Here is a 21,115-nt window from a genome sequence, read left to right as displayed (position 1 = left end):
GAGGCAGTGAATGCAGATTTATCTCACACATATGCAAGGACTAGGTTGAGAACCCCTGTTCTAAGCAGAGATTTCAGAAAATCCATTTTTTACATTGATGTTTTAGCCATCTTGCTGTGGTTTTCTTTAGGTTGGATTAGTGTGGAATGTGGAGATGTACTAGCTGCTACACCTTATAACTGGAAACCCCCTCCACCCTCAGTCTCCTGTGGCAATTCTGCACAGAAGAACTTCCATGGAAAACGCTGGACTTTGTGTCTATTGCCATGGTCATGGAAATGCAGGAGACACAATGGATGCATCCAATTTTTGCCCTGCTTTAACTGTTAACAAAATATTGAATGATACCATCTTCAGAAAATGGCACTTTATTCATACCACAGTCCTTTTATGTCTTCTTTTGCATTTAGTCCATCATTATTATCTTTTAGTGGGAACATAGAGCAAAAATACTTGTTCACGATATCTTTCTTCTGATCCTTTTCATTAACCCTTTAAACCACACTCCGTTCCAATCTGCTGTTTTTGCCACTGTCTGTCTTTTCCCTTCCCATCCATCTTTTTGTTTTCTTAGGACAAATATTGAGTATAGATGATCCTTTATAAAACTTAGGCCAAAAAATATACTCCAACAGAAACAATGTCTAGTTAACATAATTTTACCAAACAGTATGTTCAGAAGGAAAAGCCTCAGATTCAATATTGGGCACTTATCAAATGCTCATCAATCATTGGCATAAAAACATTGTGAATATTCTAAACATAAACCAGATTCCAGTATATTTTCTGTATAGCTGGTTTTTTTTTCTTACTTCTACTATTCTGGTAAAATTTGTTCTCACTTTGATATACTATGGGCAGTGATTAAAAATATGTATCTCCTCCATCCCCCACTCCTGACCAAGCATCCTTAATATAGTTATTCATTTTTATGATGCACTGAACCTCGGCTGTCTGTGTATAACAGAGTTATACTAGTACTGTTTGATTTTGTCCAATGTTTACACTGAGCTACACCGTCTTAGTAATCAGTGGACCACAGCTGTACAGTCAGCGTCACCTCTCCATAAGTAGACTTCACAACTACTTGACAAATACCTCTTTAAAGAATTTCATATGATTCATTCTAGTTGATCCTGCAAGCTGGTAATTTCCAGTAAACCTTTACACAGATTTATATTCCCTATTAGCAGAACCTCTCTTTTGAATGACTTCTACAATACCTGTATCCACATTTTCCCCCAGTAATGGCAATCTAGAGACAGAGCCAATTTAGATATGCAGGGACCCTGTACAGAAACTGAGGAGTGAGGCCTGAATCCCCCCTTAAGGCTAAGCTTCCTTCAGTTTGAGGCAGGCTTGGCCCTTCTTCCCCATGGAATGAGAACTTTGGGAAGATGATCAGTAACCACCCTTTAACGCCAGCCCTGCCTAGAGATTACTTCCACATAACCATTTACTACCACCCCCCCCCCCCCAACAAAACTAGCTTCTGTTTTCATGTAGAGTGATTCCTTCCCCTCCCCTCAATAATTATTGTTGTTGGGTTTTGTTTTGTTTTTTTAAAACTAGCGTTTCCTTCAACAGAATAAACACAATTCCAGAATGTTTTAGCCATGGTTGGGATCCTGAAGAAGGAAACCAAGTAAAGCAGGATTACAAAATAATTTTGCAGAGGAGTTGCCTTGATTTTTACAAACACTTTAGCACTATTCTTCACTGTCTCGTGTTCACTGTTTGTAATTGGATTGCAAATCATATGTGGTGTTCTCCCCAGAAGTGTTTGCTAGGCAGATGGCATGAAGGAGCAGCCAGGTTGGGGTATGAGAGTACTGCACAGTATTATAAAATTTTCTACTAAGTTAGCAGGGTGGTCAGTACAGTCAGCCAGGTCGTGCACCCATTCAAAAGGTCCTGGGGAGAGCATGTGTATAACACCAGACACTAACAGCACCTCTCTGTCTTTGGCTTGTTCTAGTATCTGTTGATGGTTGTTCTTAAGCAACACAGCAACAGTTATAATTCAATTACCTTGGTACCATTTGCATTAGGTTCGTGCAAAGGGCTTGAATATACCAAGTTCCTTCTGTCACATCCCGGAAAGCAGAATATCCATCTACTGTGGCCATTCCCAAGAGGAAGTCAGCATCATGTGGAATACTCTCAGACAGAGAAACGTTCTGATGGTCTGAGTTTTGAGGATTGATTGCATCTACATCAACATAGACACCACATTGATAGCTCTGGCCTCGGCATGCTTGAATAAAAAAGAGCTTTGGTTTGTCAATTAGTGATGGGCACTTTAGAGCTGTGAAATAGCTGGTGATTTCGTGGATGGATATAATGTCTTCATTTGTCCCAATGATCTGTCCTGACTCTCCATGAGATAAAATGCAACAGACAAAACAGTCATGGTTGGTGTAATCCATATTCCCATAATTCTTTATGATTTCATGAATTTCAGTTGCATTTAGATTTACAGCAACCTCCACCTCCAACCCAAGCCAAGTGAACACTTTCTTAAGATCATCTGTTAAAATAAACCAAGAAACATGTTATCAAATGCTCAAACACACTGTTCACACTGTATCATTATTACTTTACACATGTGGATAATTAACGAGTGTGCCTTCACATACTCTGCTTCAATATCCACTGTATAAATCCCACTGAATGAATTCCTAGAGGTTAAAGTGTATTGCCAAGCACTTATATTTCCTCAGACTGCAACTGGTCTAGATACTTGTTCTGATAACCTAGTCGGGTGAGAAAGGATTTTTATTGCCAGTAGAATGGAACTGAATGAAGCTTGGTTAAGAATTTATTTTGGTTTTTTACAATCATCCTGATCACGACAAATAATTGCCTGAATTTGAAATATCTGAATAAAGTGAAACTTGATAAATTCATCTCTCCTTTCAACTAAATTATATAACATTATTACATTAGAATAACATACAAATGGCTTTGCTTAACACAAGACTATCTCTACTTCAGGAAGCAGGTGAAAGCTTGGCTCTTCGACCAGGCCTTTAATGGAAAAAGTAAATGACACCGGCTGCACATATTATAGCAGGACATGTTTATTCACCCTACCCTAGGCCAAGATAATGTTCAAGCCCCTTTCTGATCTCATTTGCTGAACACCGCTAGTGAATTCCTTCAAAAAGGCAGTAAATAAATCCTAATAAATAAATACATGATCTAAAACTCTATCTGATCTGATGATTTACTGATGTCCCCATAAACAAAGATCCAACTGGACATGGAAACGAAGAAAAACGTTCTGTGTTGAATTTCATTTCCACTTTTTTTTATTATTATTTTTTTGTTTAGTTTTACAACATACCTGTAGTGTAGATCTATCTGTACCCTTCTTGGAAAACACCCAAGCCCAGATGCACTAAACTTAACGAGCCTTTAACGAGCCATTAACGAGCAAATAGTAAACCGTAGCATGCACCAAACGCCATTTTCCATTCACGGTAGCAGCTAACGAAAATGGAATGCAAATCATTATAATGAGCTGCACTACCGTTGCAAGGCTATTATTATGAGATGGATTCACGTTTACCAATTCCCCTTACCATGGAAACCCTAACGTGAGGTCTGCACCAGAGGTCTTATGTCAGACGAGGGCGGGCCAGGGAGGAAAGAAGGGAAGTCCGAAGAGAGGCGATCAGCTGTTGTTGCCTGCTGCAGCTGGTGCAGCTCCTTCACACGGAGGTGAGAGGCGCTGTGAGGGCCCGGTGGCAGATGGAGGGGGGCGGGGAGGGGGAGCAGCAGCGATCTCGGGGGGGGGGGGGGGAGGGAAAGGACGTCCATAGGCACAGTCCTTTTTTGGGGTTTTTTTTAATGTCCTTGGCATGCGCAGAGCAGCCAGCATAACGCTTGGCTGCTCTGCGCATGCTCTACCGGCTGATTCTCCGACTGTTTTACGAGGGATTAGAGAATGCAAGTGAGCTGCAACGAGCAGCTCATTTGCATTCCCTTTCCTTGATGCATTGCCGTTCCTTACCGATTCACTATGGAATCGGTAAGGGAAGAGCTCTTTACATGGGGTTAGTGCATCTGCCCCTCCAGAGTCTTAGTAGTTTGTGCTACCTTTTAACAGGGGTAATAGATCAGAATTCAAAACCACATAGACCTCTTCATTAGACTGAGGGCTAGATGCACTAAACTTAATGAGCCAGCAACGTGGGTTTTAAACAGGTTCTAGCCAGTTTAGCGTGCAAGTAGTAAACTGGGACATGCACAAACGGGTTCCCCGAGCCATTTTCCTGTCACGGTAGCAGCTAAAGAAAACGGAATGCAAATGGTCTACAGGTTATTATAATGAGCTAATTAGCAGATGCACAGCCGTTTTCCGACTCCATGCACCGTGGAAAACCTAACGGGAGGTCTGCAACTCTCATTGGGGCTGCTGAGCAGGACTCATGCAGAGGACGCCCATCACAAAAGCTGAAAAAAAGTGCTCGTCAGGGACGTCCTTTTTTTTCCGAGTGCCTAACACTTGGATGTCCTTCACAAAAAAAAAATTTTTAAGTTTTGTTTCAGCACTAAACTGCTGTCTGGTTTTCTTTTCATGTGCTGATTTCCTTGTTGCAGAACAGCTCTGACCCCTTCCCCCCAGGCAGTTTTCTGCAGTCACAGTAGGGAGCTCCCTACAAAATCACAGGCAAAAGCATTTAAAGCCTCCCCAGAACCCCTGTACCACCCACTCTACCAAATTGTCCCTGACCAGCGTCCTTCTGGGACGTGTTTTTCTTACGTGCTTGAAATGACCACAACCATGGAGGTTCTCTCAACATTCTCCTCGTCCCTGCCGAGGTTGTTTTCAGCTTGCGTTCCCCCCCCCCCCCCCCCACACCCAGGACCTGCAAGGACCTCCAAATCAAAACTATTTGGACGTCCCTCCCTCCAGGTCTCTCTCAGCCCATCACAGCACGTTTAGCGGATACTGGTGACAGCTAAACACGCTGTGATTGGCTGAGAGAGATCTGGAGGGAGGGACATCCAAATAGTTTTGTTTTGGACGTCCTTGCATGTCCCGATCCTGGGGGGGGGGGGGGCGCATGCTGAAAACAACCTTGGAGGGGACGAGAAAATGTTGAGAGAACCTCCACGGCTGCGGTCATTTCAGGCACGTAAGAAAAACACGTCACAGAAGGACGCCCATCACAAAAGCTAAAGGAAAACGTCCACTGCTCGTCAGGGACGTCCTTTTTTTTTGTGAAGGACGTCTTTGGTATACAGAGCAGCCAGCATAACGATTGGCTGCTCTGTGCATGCTCAGCTGGCCGACTGGAAGGAAGGAAATCGTGTGCAAATGAGCTAACAGCGAGCAGCTCATTTGCATGCGATTTCCTTACCGATTCGATTAGGGATGGGTAAGGGAAGGGCTCTTCCCTGGAGTTTAGTGCATCTAGCCCTCAGTGAAGTGTGGCAAAAAAGCAGCTTTTATACCTAGAGGTTGTGGAATGGGAATTCCCACAGAGGTTATCAGAAGGTCAGATTAGCATTACATAAGAAAAACCACATGCTATGGCAACAAGACAATGAGCAGGAGGCAGTCACTGGAAGGTCTTAATTGTTGAAAACATAGTGTCTAGAACACAGGTACATAAGCACTGCCATAATGAGGCAGAAAGAAAGTCCATCAAGCCCAATATTGGCTTCCATCAGTAGCCAATCCAGGTCACAAGTACCTCATAAGAATCCAAAAGAGTAGAAGATTCCATAATTCAAGGAAGAAGAGAATTTTCCCCACGTCTACCTTAATAATTATTTATGGACTTTTCTACTAGGAACTTGTCCAAACCTTTTAAAAAACCTTCCTATGCTAACTGGCAACAAATTCCAGAACTTAATAACATGTTAAGGGCTAGATTCTATATATGGCGCCAAAATAGTGTTATTCTATAAGCCATGCTTAAAGTTAGGTGTGGTTTATAGAATAACACTTATGTCCGGGAATCGCACCTAACTTTAGGCATGGCCATTTGCACCAACTGAAACATTGTGTAAATGTACGCACTTGCATTAGGCGTTTATCCCCTTAATTCTATAACAACTCACACTAATTTTAGGAATATCCCCGTTACACCCATGAACCACCCATTTCTGTGCCCCCTTTCTCAGATCACATGTAAATGCCAATTAAATCTAATTAGTGCTAATATTTGCTTAAGCCAATAATTGGTGCTAATTAGCTTGTTATTCAATTAAATTACACACCAATTGGGCAGCATGCAATCTTTGATGACTTTTATAGAACTAAGGGGTAAGGGAAGAAAAATTTCACTTCATTGTTCTAAATGTAATACTTAATGTCATTAGATGCCCTCTAGTCATTGTACTTTTGGAAAGAGTAAAGAAAAGATTCATGTCTACCCATTCCACTATACTCATTATTTTATAGACCTCCATTACAGTTCCCCTCAGCCATCTTTTAACGAGTTCTTAATCAACAATAGGATATTGCCTTCTATCCCTAATTTTTTAATTTCCTCAGGAGGTACTGTCAAATGCTTTGAAATCCAGATACACTATCCTGCTTATTTTCGAAAGGAGAAAAACGCCCATGTTTGGGAGATGGGCGTCCGTTTCCCGTGGGCGGCCAAATCGGTATAATCGAAAGCCAATTTTGGTCGTCTTCAACTGCACTCCGTCGCGGGAACGAATAAAGTTGACAGGGGCGTGTCGGAGGCGTGGTGAAGGCGGGACTGGGGCACGGTTATCGGCCGAGCAGAGATGGGCGCGCTCGGCCGATAATGGAAAAAAGAAAGGCGATTTTAGCGAGAATTTAGGACACTTTTTTTGGACCTTTTTTTCTCACAAACAGGTCCCTAAAAAGTGCCCTAAATGACCAGATGACCACCGGAGGGAAACGGGAATCACCTCCCCTGACTCCCCCAGTGGTCACTAACCCCTCCCACCAAAAAAAACCCCACTTGCAAAAGCCTTATTTCCCAGCCTCTATGCCACCCTCAAATTCCGTACCCATCTCCATGATAGCAGAATGTGTTCAATCCTCTCACAGCCTTTCCGTGGGTCATATGTGGCTCTGGGGTGCACTGCAGGGTCACATCAGCATTGCATTGTGGTGGGTGTAGGGTATTGGGCTCCGTGATTTCACTAGCTTGTGTTACAGTCTCACGATGTTGGTAGTTGGTAGGCTCTTCTCCCATGGTGCTTTTCCCTCTGCTTACTGGGTCAGAGTGTGCCCTGTTTTGTTTCCGGTAGTCCACGAGGTAGTGGCCATTTTTGTAAGTCCATTTTAGATCCCTTTCGTATGTTAGCCACGTTACAGAACTTAGTTCTTACCTTGAATGTTGCTGAAAGAGGGCATTGTACACCATTCTGCCAGCTCTGACCTACTGCTAATCTTAGTACCAGGGAGACTCGTTGCCAGTGGGGCACAACCTCTGATCCGCAGTTAACTGTGAGTAAACGCGGTTATTGAAATAAAGGACATTTTCAGCGAGATTAGTCTTACGGTGTGAACTGCTGTGCCAAGGTTATACAGCAGCAACAAGTCCTGTCCCTGGAGCAGTTTTAGTGGGTAATGCAGTGCACTTCAGGCAATCGGACCCAGGCCCATCCCCCCCTACCTGTACCACTTGTGGTGGTAAATGGGAGCCCTCTAATCCCCCCAAAACCCACTGTACCCACATGTAGGTGCCCCCCCTTCACCATTAAGTGCTATGGTAATGGTATTGAGTTGTGGGGAGTGGGTTTGGGGGGGGATTTGGGGGTCTCAGCACTCAAGGTAAAGGAGCTATGCACCTGGGAGGTAATTTAATGTTTTTTTCCTATTTTTAAAAGTGCCCCCTTGGGTGCCCGGTTGGTGTCCTGGCATGTGAGGGGGACCAGTGTACTACAAATCCTGGCCCCTCAGTTTCGATTATCGCTGAATAACGAAAACACCCAGCTCAAACAAACGACCAAATGACCATGCACTAATTTCCCCATTAGCTTGTGAGCCCTTGCTGCCACCTATTTTGTAGGCTGTAAGGGCTCACGCGTTAATTGGTTAGTGCACAGCTATGTAGCTACGCTGACTAGCACAGAACATGCCTTCTAGAGCTATGTGTTCTGAGCAACTGTCAACTCTCCCCCCTCCCCAATCAGGGCCATTAAGATACATACATCACGAAAAATTCAGAAATGGAAAACAATAATATTAACCTCTCTCACAATATGCTACTATATCAACCTAAGCGTTTATTGTACTTCCGTATTATGTACTAGACTTCTACAAATCTAAATTTTGTAACTGCTTTTTTAGCAATATGTAAGCCATATTGAACCTGCCATATGGTGGGAAAATGTGGGATACAAATGCAGTAAATAATAATAATAATTCTCTATGCCTCCCAGACACGCCCCTAGCACTAAAAAATAAAATGCTTTTTAACCTGCTGTAAGCATGCGTTAGTGCTTACCGCAGCTTAGAAAAAGGACCCCATGGTTAGAAAATAGCAGCCTCCGTCAACTCTGATAAGTAATAAGTATGTTTTGGGATCTCTTTAACAAGGGACATGGATTTGATACACTGCCTTTCTGTGGTACAACCTAAAGCGGTTTACACTAAATATATGCAGATAATTTCTCTGTCCTTGGTGGGCTTAAAATCTTAGTTTGGAATGGAGGATTAAGTGACTTGCCCAGTGGGAACTGAACCCAGTTCCCCGGGTTCTCAGTCCAGTGCACTAACCATTAGGCTACTCCTCCACCCAAGAAAGCAAAAACAGAGTCAAAGAGCCTACTGTACCTAAAATTTTCCACTGAAATAACCTACCAGCATCTTTCTCACTGCCTTGCCTGTCTCTGTGCTTCATGAACTGAATATTATTGATAACGAGACAACGACCTCGGCTTTGGCGATTCATTTTATAGAACGATGAGCCCTGTGGAGAGGGGAAACAAAAACATACCAGAATTATCATATACAGCTGAATTTAAGACCATCAGTTGGAGTAAAAAAAAAAAATTTAAATGCAATTCTCTCTCATATGTACAAGGTGAGGGCAATACTAAAAACTGCTCACATTGGTGTAAACTCCCCCATATTTTTTACCCACAGGTCGCACCAGTAATCAAAGCAAAACCGGGCTGATAGTTTTGCTTTGGTAACTACCCTTGAAATAATTACTTATGGAGATTTGCGCCTGCTTTTTCCTCATATGTCAAAAACAATCAAGTCAACAGTCAGATGTCACAATCAGCATTTTATTTTAAACATCTGCTAGGACATTTAAGGTTCAAATATTTTTTTTATTAAGTTTACAAGAACAAAAATCAAATACAAGAACCCCAGGGGTATAACTGTACAAATCTAGACCCCAAAATCCCCTCTCTTCCCCTTCCAACCCCCCACCTTTCAAACCCACAAACCTCTCCTGCCCCCCCCCCCCCAATTATAAGGAATATAGTTCCAGCGACACAGAGCATGGACTCTTATAGCCCCATGGGACTACTACAGGAAGCATCCACTAAACTTTACCCTTTCCTATCCTGAAGTCCCATCTCACCTCCACCTAACCACCCTAGAATGGGAATGTGAGCATGAGAACAGAAAGATACATTACAGGGATCCTGACTCCCCTCCCCCAAGGTGTTCAGCACCAAGCTATGTACTCTCAGAAACAAAGAGTGAATATAATCGTCCCAGATTTCCAGAAACTGTTTCCAGCACCTAGAAGACAACCTTGCCCTCTGAAGCTCTAACTAAGAATGAAATTTGTTCCTCCAGGCTTAAAAAGAAGGCAAAAGAGCTTGTGTTCAAGTTTGAAAAATGCATTTTAACCCCACTGCAGTGGCCTTCAGAAGAAGTGTTACTTGCTCCATGGGCCTACCACTCCCAAACAACAAGGGATGTGGCTTAACAGGAAAACCAAGCAGTCCCTCCATATACTGAAGGATAGACTACCAAAATTGCTGAGTAAAATTACAATGCCACAAGGCACGCTTGAGGTTATTCTTAACAAGGATACATTTGAGACATATTGAGGAAATACGCAGCCGGTCTTGGGAGCCTGAACTTTGGAAAAATATGCCATGAAGAACTTTAAACTAACACTCTGAGCTCCACACTGTGAACCACCAGTGGGATTTGTTTTATTAGTTTATTCATACTGGAAGCACCCAAAAGGCAACCCAGTTCTCTACTCCATCCATCCAGAATATCAGTGAAATCCCTTGAGCAAGCCAAACCCCATAAAGCTTTGTGGAAGTAAGAGAACGAAGGAGGGTTGAGCAGTATTCCATTAACAACTCTCTTAAGATTCCAACAAAAAACAAAGAGCAAGGCCTGCAGCATCCAGCAAACCAATATTGTGAGCCAATTGGCGATATGCAAAGGCATCACCCGAGGGTGTGGAAAACAGTGTAAGCATTGGGGTCTCAAGGCAGTGGAAAGAGCTCTACTATTGCCAGTGACCAAGTACCTCAAACCCAAATGCACACTCCTGAGCAAGAGAGAATTATATTATCCACATTACCACCATTCAAAATGATGGGAAGGAAATATCAAACATATAAACGGCGAGTGACCGTACTCACTCGCAAATGCGCAGTAGAGACTTCCCTCTCTGCCCCGCCCCCACTTCAATACGTGATGATGGGGCGGGACAGAGAGGGAAGTCTCTACTGGAATGCTGCAGACGTCGGAACCGCTCCCCCTCCCCCGAAGTCGCCGCCGCCCCTCCATCTGGCCCGAGCACTGTGAACTTACAACACCACGCAGCAGCAGGCACATCAGCAAAGCTGCCGTCGGGGCGGGCTTCCTTCTCTGCCTTTGTCCCGCCCTCGCCGACGTTACGTCACACGAGGGCGGGACATAGGCAGAGAAGGAAGCCCGCCCCGACGGCAGCTTTGCTGATGTGCCTGCTGCTGCGTGCTGATGTAAGTTTACAGTGCTGCTCGGGCCGGGTGGAGGGGCGGCGACTCCGGGGGGGGGGGGAGCTCGGAAACCCCCCCATTCCAAAAGTAGCCCGTTTTCACGGGCTCAACGGCTAGTTAACTAAATAGATTTTGAGACCAGTAACTAACCAGATGTTACAATATGGTGAATAAACTTTACTGAAAGTTCCAATTTTTTAGAGCTGTAAAATTGTTTTTAAAGATGCATTCAACAGCAGAATTAACTATCGCTCCGGTTTACTAAGCACACTAGCGGCTGTCCATGCGCTAGTACAGACACAGCCCATTCACTTTGAATAGACCGTGTCAGCACTAGCACATGGACAGCTGCTAGTGCTGCTTCATAAACAGACCCCTATATTTTTAAACTTGAACAGTTTGTTCCTTTTGCTTACATTAGCATAAAGTAGCACAAATTCTACTGAACCACTTTCATTTAACCCTGAAGTTTCTTTCACTAATTGATTCCCAAACACATCAGTTATTAGCAGGAATGTCAAGCAACTTTAAAGAAGGCAATCGGATAAGTACATCTCAACCCCGTTATAACGCAATGCTTGGGGTCCAAAGAATCACATCGTAATATAAGCGGATTGCATTAGAAATTTCAACCCATTTTTCTGCATTCAACTTATACAGTACCTGCTATCAATTTTGCATGCATGTAATAATTGCAATACTATAGAATACTACTGTATATAAATCATGTTTCAATCTTTTATTGATGTTTCTCTTTGCTTCTTTTAAATGACTTCAATCAAGCGCTTTAATTGTAAAACTGAAAGGGAATCTACCTTTTCTGGTGCAAGAAATTTAGGTCCCTTTGCAAACCTGCAAGCACCTCGGTAATCTTAGACGGCAGCTCAGGTTCCTCATCCTGTCTTCAGTTGCACCCAAATCATGATTTTCGCCAGTAATGTTTTCAATTATTTCCGAATTGGTCATGTGCTCATATGTAGGACAGCTGTTATCCACATCAATCCACAATTCTATAGTGGCCCCACTTTCCCTATCAGTGAATGTTTCCAGCACTCTTTCTGCATTGGCTATGTCATTTTCTGTGAGACCTTCAGAAGTGTATCTTTCAAAGAACTGTTAGGCGGTGGTGACATCTTCCTATGTAAAGCCTTCAAAGTTATTCTCTTCATCACCGTCACTGGCTGCGTGCGAGTTATCCAGGACTATTCTTGCACCAGTTAGGTTTCTTCAACATTTAGAAATGCAAATGTTTGTGACTGCATCTCAGGCTTCACCACCAATGTAAAAATCATTTTAGGTTTAGCTTTTTTAAAAATGTAGTGACTGTATCCTCACTCATGATTATTTGCTGTATCTTTTGAAAATTCATCTTGAACATTGATATAGCTGCGGCTGTGTTTTTGGGCAAGTAGTTGACTTGTATTTTGCCATCTCTGCTTACTAGGTGATCTGCAGATAGACGGGCAGCTAACAGAGCTTTGGCATCAAACCCTTGTTGCAGCATATGTTTATGTACCTTGGGTATGAATTGCTGATGAAACCAGTTTTCAAAAAAATGCTGGAAGTCATCCATACATTTTTGCTAAACTCGTAGAAAAAAAGGCATAGAGGGTCACATTCACATGGTGGAAGTATCGTGGTGACAAACTTGCCTACACAAAGTGGCTTCAGTTTGTGATTTCCTGTTTGGCTAACACATGAGAATGGCCACTCTGTCCTTCATTTTCTTGAAGCAGTCCTTTCGCTGATCGTCATTCTTACGAGCCAGAGTGGTATTCCTTAACATTTTATAACACAGTGCAGTCTCATGACAATTAAACACCTGTTCTGTGATATAGCCCCCATCTCGATTTATTTTCTGAAGCTGGGCGGGATACGAGCATGCAGCCTCATCGTTAGCTGAATGTATCTCTCCAGAAATAGTGGTTTTGGTTATCCCATGCTGCCTAAGTATTTAGACATCTACTACTTACCGTAAATGATGACTCATTTCCGTGAAGTCCTTTGTGAAATTTTTTGGCTTGCGTTTGCAGATGGGGTCCAGACAGAGGAGTGCCTTCAGATCTTTCTTGGACAAACCACTTAAACACAGTATTATCCAACTGGCTATCTTAGTTTCTATAGACTTAGCTGCATCACAAAGTTTCTCCTCTGCCTCCTTTTTCTATCCACAAACTGTTGACACGTTCACTGCTACATCTCTAGCCACTTGGGTTTGCTGAATTCCAGATTTGACTCTATTGAGTGCAGCTATTTTTTCTTCCAAACTAGGCTTCTTCCATTTGCTTGAGGTTTCAGACATTTCGTTAACCCAAGGAAGTATGATTAACATGAGACAGCATGCTCGGCTCCGAGTGGGTGGAGATGGCTTCAGCCTTGTAACAGATTCACATTGTAATGGATCATGTTATAACGAGGCTGAGCTGTTATCACCAAAAGTTTTTTTCGCTTTCCTTTCTTTACAGCTACTCTTTACTCTATTCCCTTTAAGTAGTAACTGTGTCTGTTTTTCAGGTACCCAGAATTCTTTATTTCTCTAAATTTATGTGTTTTCTTTCCTAGGTGTCAATGCGGACTTATCTGTGCTTTGGTCTCTCTTGTTTCTTTGTTTCTTCACCTTGCTTGAAACATTGGAACTCTGCTTCTTTCCTTCCAACTTGTGATGTACCACTAGGCTATGCTTTAATTAAAATCAAAGAAATTTGTCTTCCTATCTGATTTTTGGAACAGCCCTAAGTGGGAATGGGTAATTTCTGGGCCTTTTCTAACTAGCAAACCAAATGATAAATTTCCCTATTTAATTTACCTAATCTTTAGTTACTGTCCCTATCCTAAGGAAGGGTTCTCCTCTTCCAGGTTCCTTGTAGCAATCACACTCTTAACAGCTTTCAGGTCTCACTCATTACAACAGCATATCTGGCTTTCAGGAAATTTCAGTCTCAATCAGGCCTCCAAAGGTGCTTCAATAGTAACAGGCCTTTAAGACCCTGTTCTTAAATCAAATCAATTTTAGGTGATTTACTCTCACTTTCCCAGGATTAGTCAAATCTGCAGCCTCAACAAGCAGTCGGCTTTAAGCACAAGCAGTCTTTTGCACATCTGTCAGCCAAAAATTACTTTAAATTTTGTAATTCACCTTTTGTTACATTACTTTTCAAACTTTTTTCAGTCAAAAAGTCTCACACTTTAAAATCTTAAATTCAGTTTCCCTTGCTGGCATTCACTCACGCATCCACACACCTCGGTGTCTTCAGCTCTTTTCTCAGCAGCTAGCCAAACTGTTGCTAAGAGAAATGGCAACACTGTTTACACCAGCTGACCTCCACCAGCCTATCAAGTCTCAGGATTAGAATTTACAGGGATTTGTTTTCCCTAGCCATGGAATTTAACTAATCTAAGCAATCTCCATTTTGAAAATTACCACAAAAATTGTCAAAATCACCCAAAATAACTTGAAACCTCAATCATCTCAAACCACACACACCATATTTTTCTCCCTGATTTTAACACCCTTTTAACCATGTTTGCACATTTTCACTGAAACTTTCCATAAAAATCACCAAAAACCTAACAACATACATAAGACTAAATAAACACCATCCTAAACACATCCCCAAGTGATGCCAACCCAAAACAAATCATTGGAAGCTTCAAAACTAGTCCACACTTGAAAAAAAATATTTATGTGTTTAAAATTGTGATTTAAAGAACCACACCACCCCAGCCCATCTTATGAGAACCTCCAGACCCCTCAGCTACCGAAAATAAGATTTTAATTGCTTTTATAAGATTTTAAAATTAACTCCCAGGGCCTGAGCCCAAGGGCTCCAAAATTCATCTTTCAAAATTAACATAACTACCCAGGAAGCCCAGAGGGCCTCCCAGATGCTCTTCAGCTGCTACCATCACCAAATCTTGTCTGGATGGACCCTCCTCACTACTGGAGGCTGCCCATGATGTTTAGTGGCAGCCCACCAAAAATCGAAGTCCCTGCTTCAGCTGAAGCCTACCAGAGCTCTGAGTGCGCAATCGCACATGCACAAATGTCTGCAAGTCTTATGAACAAATTTGAAAATTAAAGATTGTAGTGTATGTTAAATATAAATCACATTCCTCCTCTGCTGTCGTGAATTGGGCCCTAAAACATGAAGCAGTTGGAAGAAATGATATTCCACATGCTGTAAAAGAAAAACAAATTTGGTGTAATCCTGTATAATAATTTGCACCTCCAATGTTCTATGTCTGGATGCCTGGGTTCGTAACACACTTCCCATTGGTCCGCCCTCGCAATGACATCAGAGGCTGGATCAGTGAGCAGGAAGGGAAGTCAGCACCAGCCAGCCACAGAACGTTGGAGGTGAGAGAATCGCCCCCCTCCCTCCCCCCTGTCCTCCCTCCGAGTTCCAGGCCCCCTCTCCTCACCCCTCCCCTCCGAGTTCCATGCCCCCACCACCCCCCTCCGAGTTCCAGGACCCCCTCCCCTTCGAGTTGCAGGACCCCCCTCCCCCTCCGAGTTCCATGCCCCCCTCCTCTGTGTTCAAGACCCCCGCATCTCCATCCCTCTCTCCCCTCCGAGTGCAAGAATGACCTGTCCTTCGCCTGCCCCTCGCCTTCCTAAGTGCCAGCCAGAATTTTAAAATTCTTACCTCGGAGTCCGGCGACTGCAGTGAAGGCGAGCAGGCACGGCGCTTCAACGTGCCTTCCTTTCTGTCTCAGCTCTGCCTCTGGTCCCGTCCTCATTTCCTGTTTCCAGAAGGGCGGGACCAGAGGCAGAGCTGAGACAGAAGGGAAGGCATGTTGAAGCGCTGTGCCTGCTCGATTTGACTGCTGCCGCCGGACCACGAGGTAACAAGTTTTAAATTACAGCCAGCACTTAGGAAGGGGGAGGACAGGTCGTGCTTGCACTTGAAGGGGAGAGGGAGGGAGGCGCGGGGGTCTGAAACTCAGAGGGGAGGGGAGGAGAGGGAGGGAGGGGGTCCTGGAACTCAGAGGAGAGGGAGGAGAGGGAGCGGAGCCTGGAACTCAGAGGACAGGGAGGAGAGAGAGCGGAGCCTGGAACTCAGAGGAGAGGGAGCAGAGCCTTGAACTCAGAGGAGAGTGAGCGGAGCCTGGAACTTGGATGAGAGAGGAGGAGGAGGGGGAGGGAAGGGGCCAACCTTGCTAGCGCCGGTTTCATTTCTGTCAGAAACGGGCATGTTTTACTAGTTTAAATATAAAATCCAATTAAATCAGCCATAATAGGGACAGCCGAATAATCCCATAAGACTTAAGTGAGAAAAAAATCATAATGAGAAAAAGGGCACTGTCCCAGACGAAGTTCAAAGGAGGATATAACTGATGGGCAAAACGAATTTGCACAGCTCAAAGACGATAGCAAAAGGCAATACAGGAAAACAGTTTATTTCAAAGAAAAAGTCTCTGTACAATAAAGTTCAGGAATCTCTTATAACGCTAAAAGTTTGTGCTCTGAAACAAAGTAAAGTTTCTGTCACTTAACTTAAAACAGGGCGATTAACAAAAGAGTGTGGCTAAATATACAGACAGCTGATATCCCCCTGAAAGAAAGCACAAAGTGGACTTCACGCACACCCATGCATGCTTATGAAAGGATAGCAAGAGGGGGAAAAAATGGTCGCTGCTTTCAATCCAGACAACCTCTGCCGGGAAGCAAGGAAAAGAATGTTCAAAAAGATGACTTTTCTATCCCCAGATCAACTGCCAAAAAATAAATGTTTTAGTACACAAAACAGCTCTCTTTTATCAAACAACACAGACTGTTGGCAACTAAAAAAAATATCCCTCGTTCCCCTACTAAGTGACGTCAAAAGAAACCTGGACAAATAGTCTTCCTCTCTGTACAATAAACTCTCCAGCACTGTTTCTCACTTTATTCCAAAGTTCAAACAATAATAAATGCTGTGACAAGCTGTTAGCCCTCTCACAAATATCCAAGGCTCTCAAAAAAACTACAAGATAACGGGCAGGAAAGATCCCTCCTTAGACTTTAGCAATTTATGGAATTTTACATTGTACAATTTAATATCCTGAACCATTAAGGGAAGAACAGTACATACGCAAACTACAGATACTGACTTTTTTTTCATGTTCCCACTTCCACAAATCATTTACAATTCTTTCTCCAATAAAGAATTACTGGTGCACACAATTTTGAATACACTATCCATTTTTTACTCTCAATTAAATTAGTTGAGAATTAAAAATTAACTTCCCCCATCAAAATCTAAATAAAAAAACAGCAATACTTACAACAGCTGGCTTCAAACTTATTTACACGCACACTTTCAAGTGTACCTTCGACGTCAGCACTTCTCACCGCTTTATGCCTGTGGACTTTATCACACCCTGTGGCCTTCCTCACAAAAAAGCACAGGCTCAGCCTAACAGGCAGGATTCAATACCACTTCTCAATTGGTCAGCTCCGGAGGATCCCTTCTCTGAGCTATCGATAAGTCTCAACAGACCAGCTGCAGGAATAGCCCAGGGTTCATGTTTTGGGGCAATCAAGTCCCTGTGCGCAGCACCAAAATGTGTAATCCCGTCCCTAGCCCCTGGGGAGGGGAAAATACTTCAGCCCTAGAGGCTGGAATAAGAGAGACAATCAGACTTAGATATAGGCGCAACCAGTAAAAATCTTTATTGGTATCTCACTAAGCCAATATAAAATAATTGTTGTCTCTGGAGCAGGTTGTCACCCAGTAGCCAGACGCACAGAGTGAATAACAAAACTGCTCAGCAAAACTTTTCTTAGCCATCACATATATACTGTTGGAAGTTTCGTTTCTCCTAAATCATGTGATTTCTCCTAAACTAACTTCCAGTTTCCTTCCATCACACAATATAGTAATATACAAAATTGGCAATTTCCTCCATTGTATCATCCTCTCTTACTTGTGTTCACATGCACACTTTGTGGCAATTGGCTAATTCCTTATCAGTCTCTCATCACCACCAAGGTTATATCCAATTGTATCTGCCATATATAGGCCGCATAGCCTCAGTTCCTCCGAAGTGTCACCTTGACATGTAACATGTACTTTCCATTTACTGAGAAAGCACTGTAGCTTACATGCAGCTGCAGGAAGAAACTAAAAATATACTAACAGTAAGGCTACGAAAACTGAGGGCTAGCAGGGCCATATTACAGGCCTAGTAAAGGGAGGAATATACAACTAGAGCTCCGGAAAGCCAGGCCTCAGACAGGCTGGTTACTTGCTCGCAATGCTTCTCACTCGCGGCAGACACAACATCGTGGCAGGTCATGTTTAGGAGCCCTGCAGCCCCTGGAATCTAACCAGACCCTTTCCTGGTCCCAATGAGAGACAAGCATTACTCCACTGGCCCAGAACAGGCTTAATTTCAATCGGGACCTACCCAGCACTAGCACCTACAGCCCCAGCCCATCTTCCAGGTTAAAAAACTAGGGGTTACTTATTGCAGCAAAAAAGCAGCACACCTCCAAGAGTGGAACAATCAAGAGTCCTTTAATAAACAGACCTGACACGGGACATGTTTCAGCGTGTGTATGCCTGCATCACGGGTCAATTAGAACTCTTAAATAACACAGCCAAAAATAATGTTCCTCAATAAATCATGCATACAGAAACATAAGAATAGCATCTGAAAGCAGCGCAATGCACAAGTTACAAGTGTTAGCTCAGACATGGGAAGTCTGAAGCAGTTACCGTGAAAGCTGCTGTCAGTGAATCAGATAACAACCCAGATATGAGACAGCCATGTCATGAAGACGTCTGAAGCTCATTAAATCCAGTCCTTCCATCTGGTCCTGTCTGCTGGCCTGGCTGAAGAGTGAGAACACCTGACTGCCTGATGTCTGACCATTCCTACTACAGCTCCAGTATCCTTCTGAAAGATATACCAGTTCCCTGACCGCCTCTACCTCCAGTGTCCTTGAGAGAAGGAGAGCCATTCATCATCAGTCAGGTTGTAGCTGTCTTTTCTATAGTGCCTGGGGAGTTAGGGGTCCTAATCAGTTCAGAACTAGGGTATAAAGTGTGTGTTATCTTCACTTTTCCTTGACAGGTACATAAATATCCATTGCTTTACCACCATTTTGGGTAATTTAGCATTAAGTGTATTATCTCTGATTTATACTGTTTCTACTGCTACCAAAATGTAATAAATTAGCTTTTATATTTTTATAATATCTGAGCCTTGTATCCTATTATTTAGGTGTATATTTTGGGCTGTGAGAGCTTGGGTCTCTAGCTGGAAGGGATGTTTGTTATACCTGATCTAAATTCCCAGAGTGCTACATGTTCATAGTTTGCTATTATTTGTACATTCCCTCATTGCCTGCCTCTACCTGCGGTAATGTAATTGTGTCAGCCCTACAGACCTTATGTAAGTAAGGCACCTAAGGCCCTCATGATCCAAAGCCCCGCGCTGTTCCGAACAGCGCTCTAAAAATAGCGCTGGAACAGCGCAGGGCTTTACTGCATAGATGATCAAAGATAATGCATGCACATCTAAGCAGCGCAATTATCTTTGATTATCATGTAGAAGTGCGGGCGAATTGTGCCGAATCCTCCCGTACTTGTTTGACAGGTCTGGGCTGTCAAAAGCCCAAACCTATCAAACAGCCTGCCCCGAGGCCCGAACAACGGGGGCTGGAGGTCCGGTGGGTCTCCAGCCCCCCCCCCAAACCCCCAGAAAACGACGTGGCCGGCGGTGGCCAAACCCTCTCCCACCCAGCGACGGGGGGGGGGGGGGGGGGCTGGAGATCCCACCCACTCCATGTTCAGGGAGGGCTGGAGATCCGGTGGGACTTCAGCCCCCCCAAACCCCCAGAAATTGTGAAGTGGCCGCCTCCGGCCAAACGCTCTCCCACCCAGTGACGGGGGGGTAGGGGCTGGAGGTCCGGTGGACCTCCAGCCCACCCCAACTCCTCCCCCCCCCCAGCGGATTCCCTTACATGGTCTGTAGCCCCGTCCAGTGCATCCCAGGATGCAATGGGTGGGGCTGGGCGCCGCAATTTTGCGGCGGCGTCGACTGGAAGAGGAGGCTGCGTCCCTCCTTCAAAGAAAGGTAGGGGGGCCGGGAGGGGGGTTGTCACCACGGACCACCAGGGATTGAAAGGAGAAAGCTGGGGGGGAGGAGTTGGGGTGGGCTGGAGGTCTACCGGACCTCCAGCCCCCACCCCCCCGTCGCTGGGTGGGAGAGCATTTGGCAGGAGGCGGCCACTTCACAATTTCTTGGGGTTTGGGGGGGCTGGAGACCCACCGGATCTCCAGCACTCCCTGAACATGGGGGAGGGAGGGACCGGAGGTCCACCGGACCTCCAGCCCCCTGTTCGCGTTTGCCTTGGGGGGGGGGGGGGGGGAACGGGGGCCTGCCAGCATGCAACTGCATGCTGGACAGGGCTCACCATTCCTCCCCAATGATCTGCAAAGTCTAACGCCAGCTCGGACCTGGCGTTGATTTTGCCGCAACCAGCGACCCAATCTTTGGCGTGCTGGACGCTGATCATTGGGGATGAATGCGTTAAGCACTGATTAGCATGCATTTGCATGCTACTTGTGCTAAGAGCCCTCGAGTGCGTTGTTTCAGGCGCTCGAGGGCTCTGATCATGGGTCGGCAGCAAACTCCGGCGCTAGTATGGCGTTAACAGCCTCTAGCGCCGGAGTTTGCTTTTGATCATAAGGGCCTGAATGCAGCAGGGATGTGTATAACTAACAGTAGTCTATGAGTTACCTACATTAGTTGAGAGCCACACCTAAATCCTGCTCATGCTCCTTCCCTATGTACACCCCCCCCCACCTTTGCAAACGCATGCAAATTAAGCAGGTTTTGCAGAACGGTGATCAAGCACCCTGCTAGCACCTACACAGTCTATGTGTGCATTTAGCGCATAAGTGCTAGTATTCTAAACATTTATGTGCATAATACACATGTAAATGTGGGTGCCTAGGTTACAGAACTGCCCTCCAAATCTCAGCAAGTCAGTAACTTAGCCCCCATCCAAAACACGACAGCTGCCATTTTGCAGAGGCAGCAGCAACTGGGTATCGCTCCTCCTCACCCTACACTAGGCCACTAGGGCATCCTTAAGATAGGCTGTGGGGGTGGGAGGCTCGGTTTTGGAGGAGGGGGCATCGGGAGGACGGCAGATACTCTTGGGAGAGGTCTTCAGGACTGTGATTAAAAATGTGATTAACTATGGTTAAAAAAT

At 44.4% G+C, this 21,115-nt stretch overlaps 1 protein-coding gene across 4 annotated transcripts in view; it reads right to left on the bottom strand.

The window, feature by feature from the left end:
- LOC115474664 (caspase-10-like) overlaps window positions 1–21,115 on the bottom strand; it is a 161,970-nt gene that overhangs the window by 1,798 nt on the left and 139,057 nt on the right. For all 4 annotated transcript variants that reach the window (XM_030210256.1, XM_030210259.1, XM_030210257.1 and 1 more), the window contains 2 exons: window positions 8,804–8,912; window positions 2,032–2,530 (listed from right to left, as the gene is read on the bottom strand). In XM_030210256.1, the coding sequence (XP_030066116.1) occupies window positions 2,032–2,530; window positions 8,804–8,912 (608 nt within the window). The remainder of the gene's footprint in view (window positions 1–2,031; window positions 2,531–8,803; window positions 8,913–21,115) is intronic.

The sequence above is a fragment of the Microcaecilia unicolor genome, chromosome 7 (assembly GCF_901765095.1).
Source record: "Microcaecilia unicolor chromosome 7, aMicUni1.1, whole genome shotgun sequence".
In the NCBI taxonomy this organism is placed as follows: Eukaryota; Metazoa; Chordata; class Amphibia; order Gymnophiona; family Siphonopidae; genus Microcaecilia; species Microcaecilia unicolor.
Note: the sequence above shows the minus strand (reverse complement) of the source record. Positions and strands in the feature narration are given on the sequence as shown.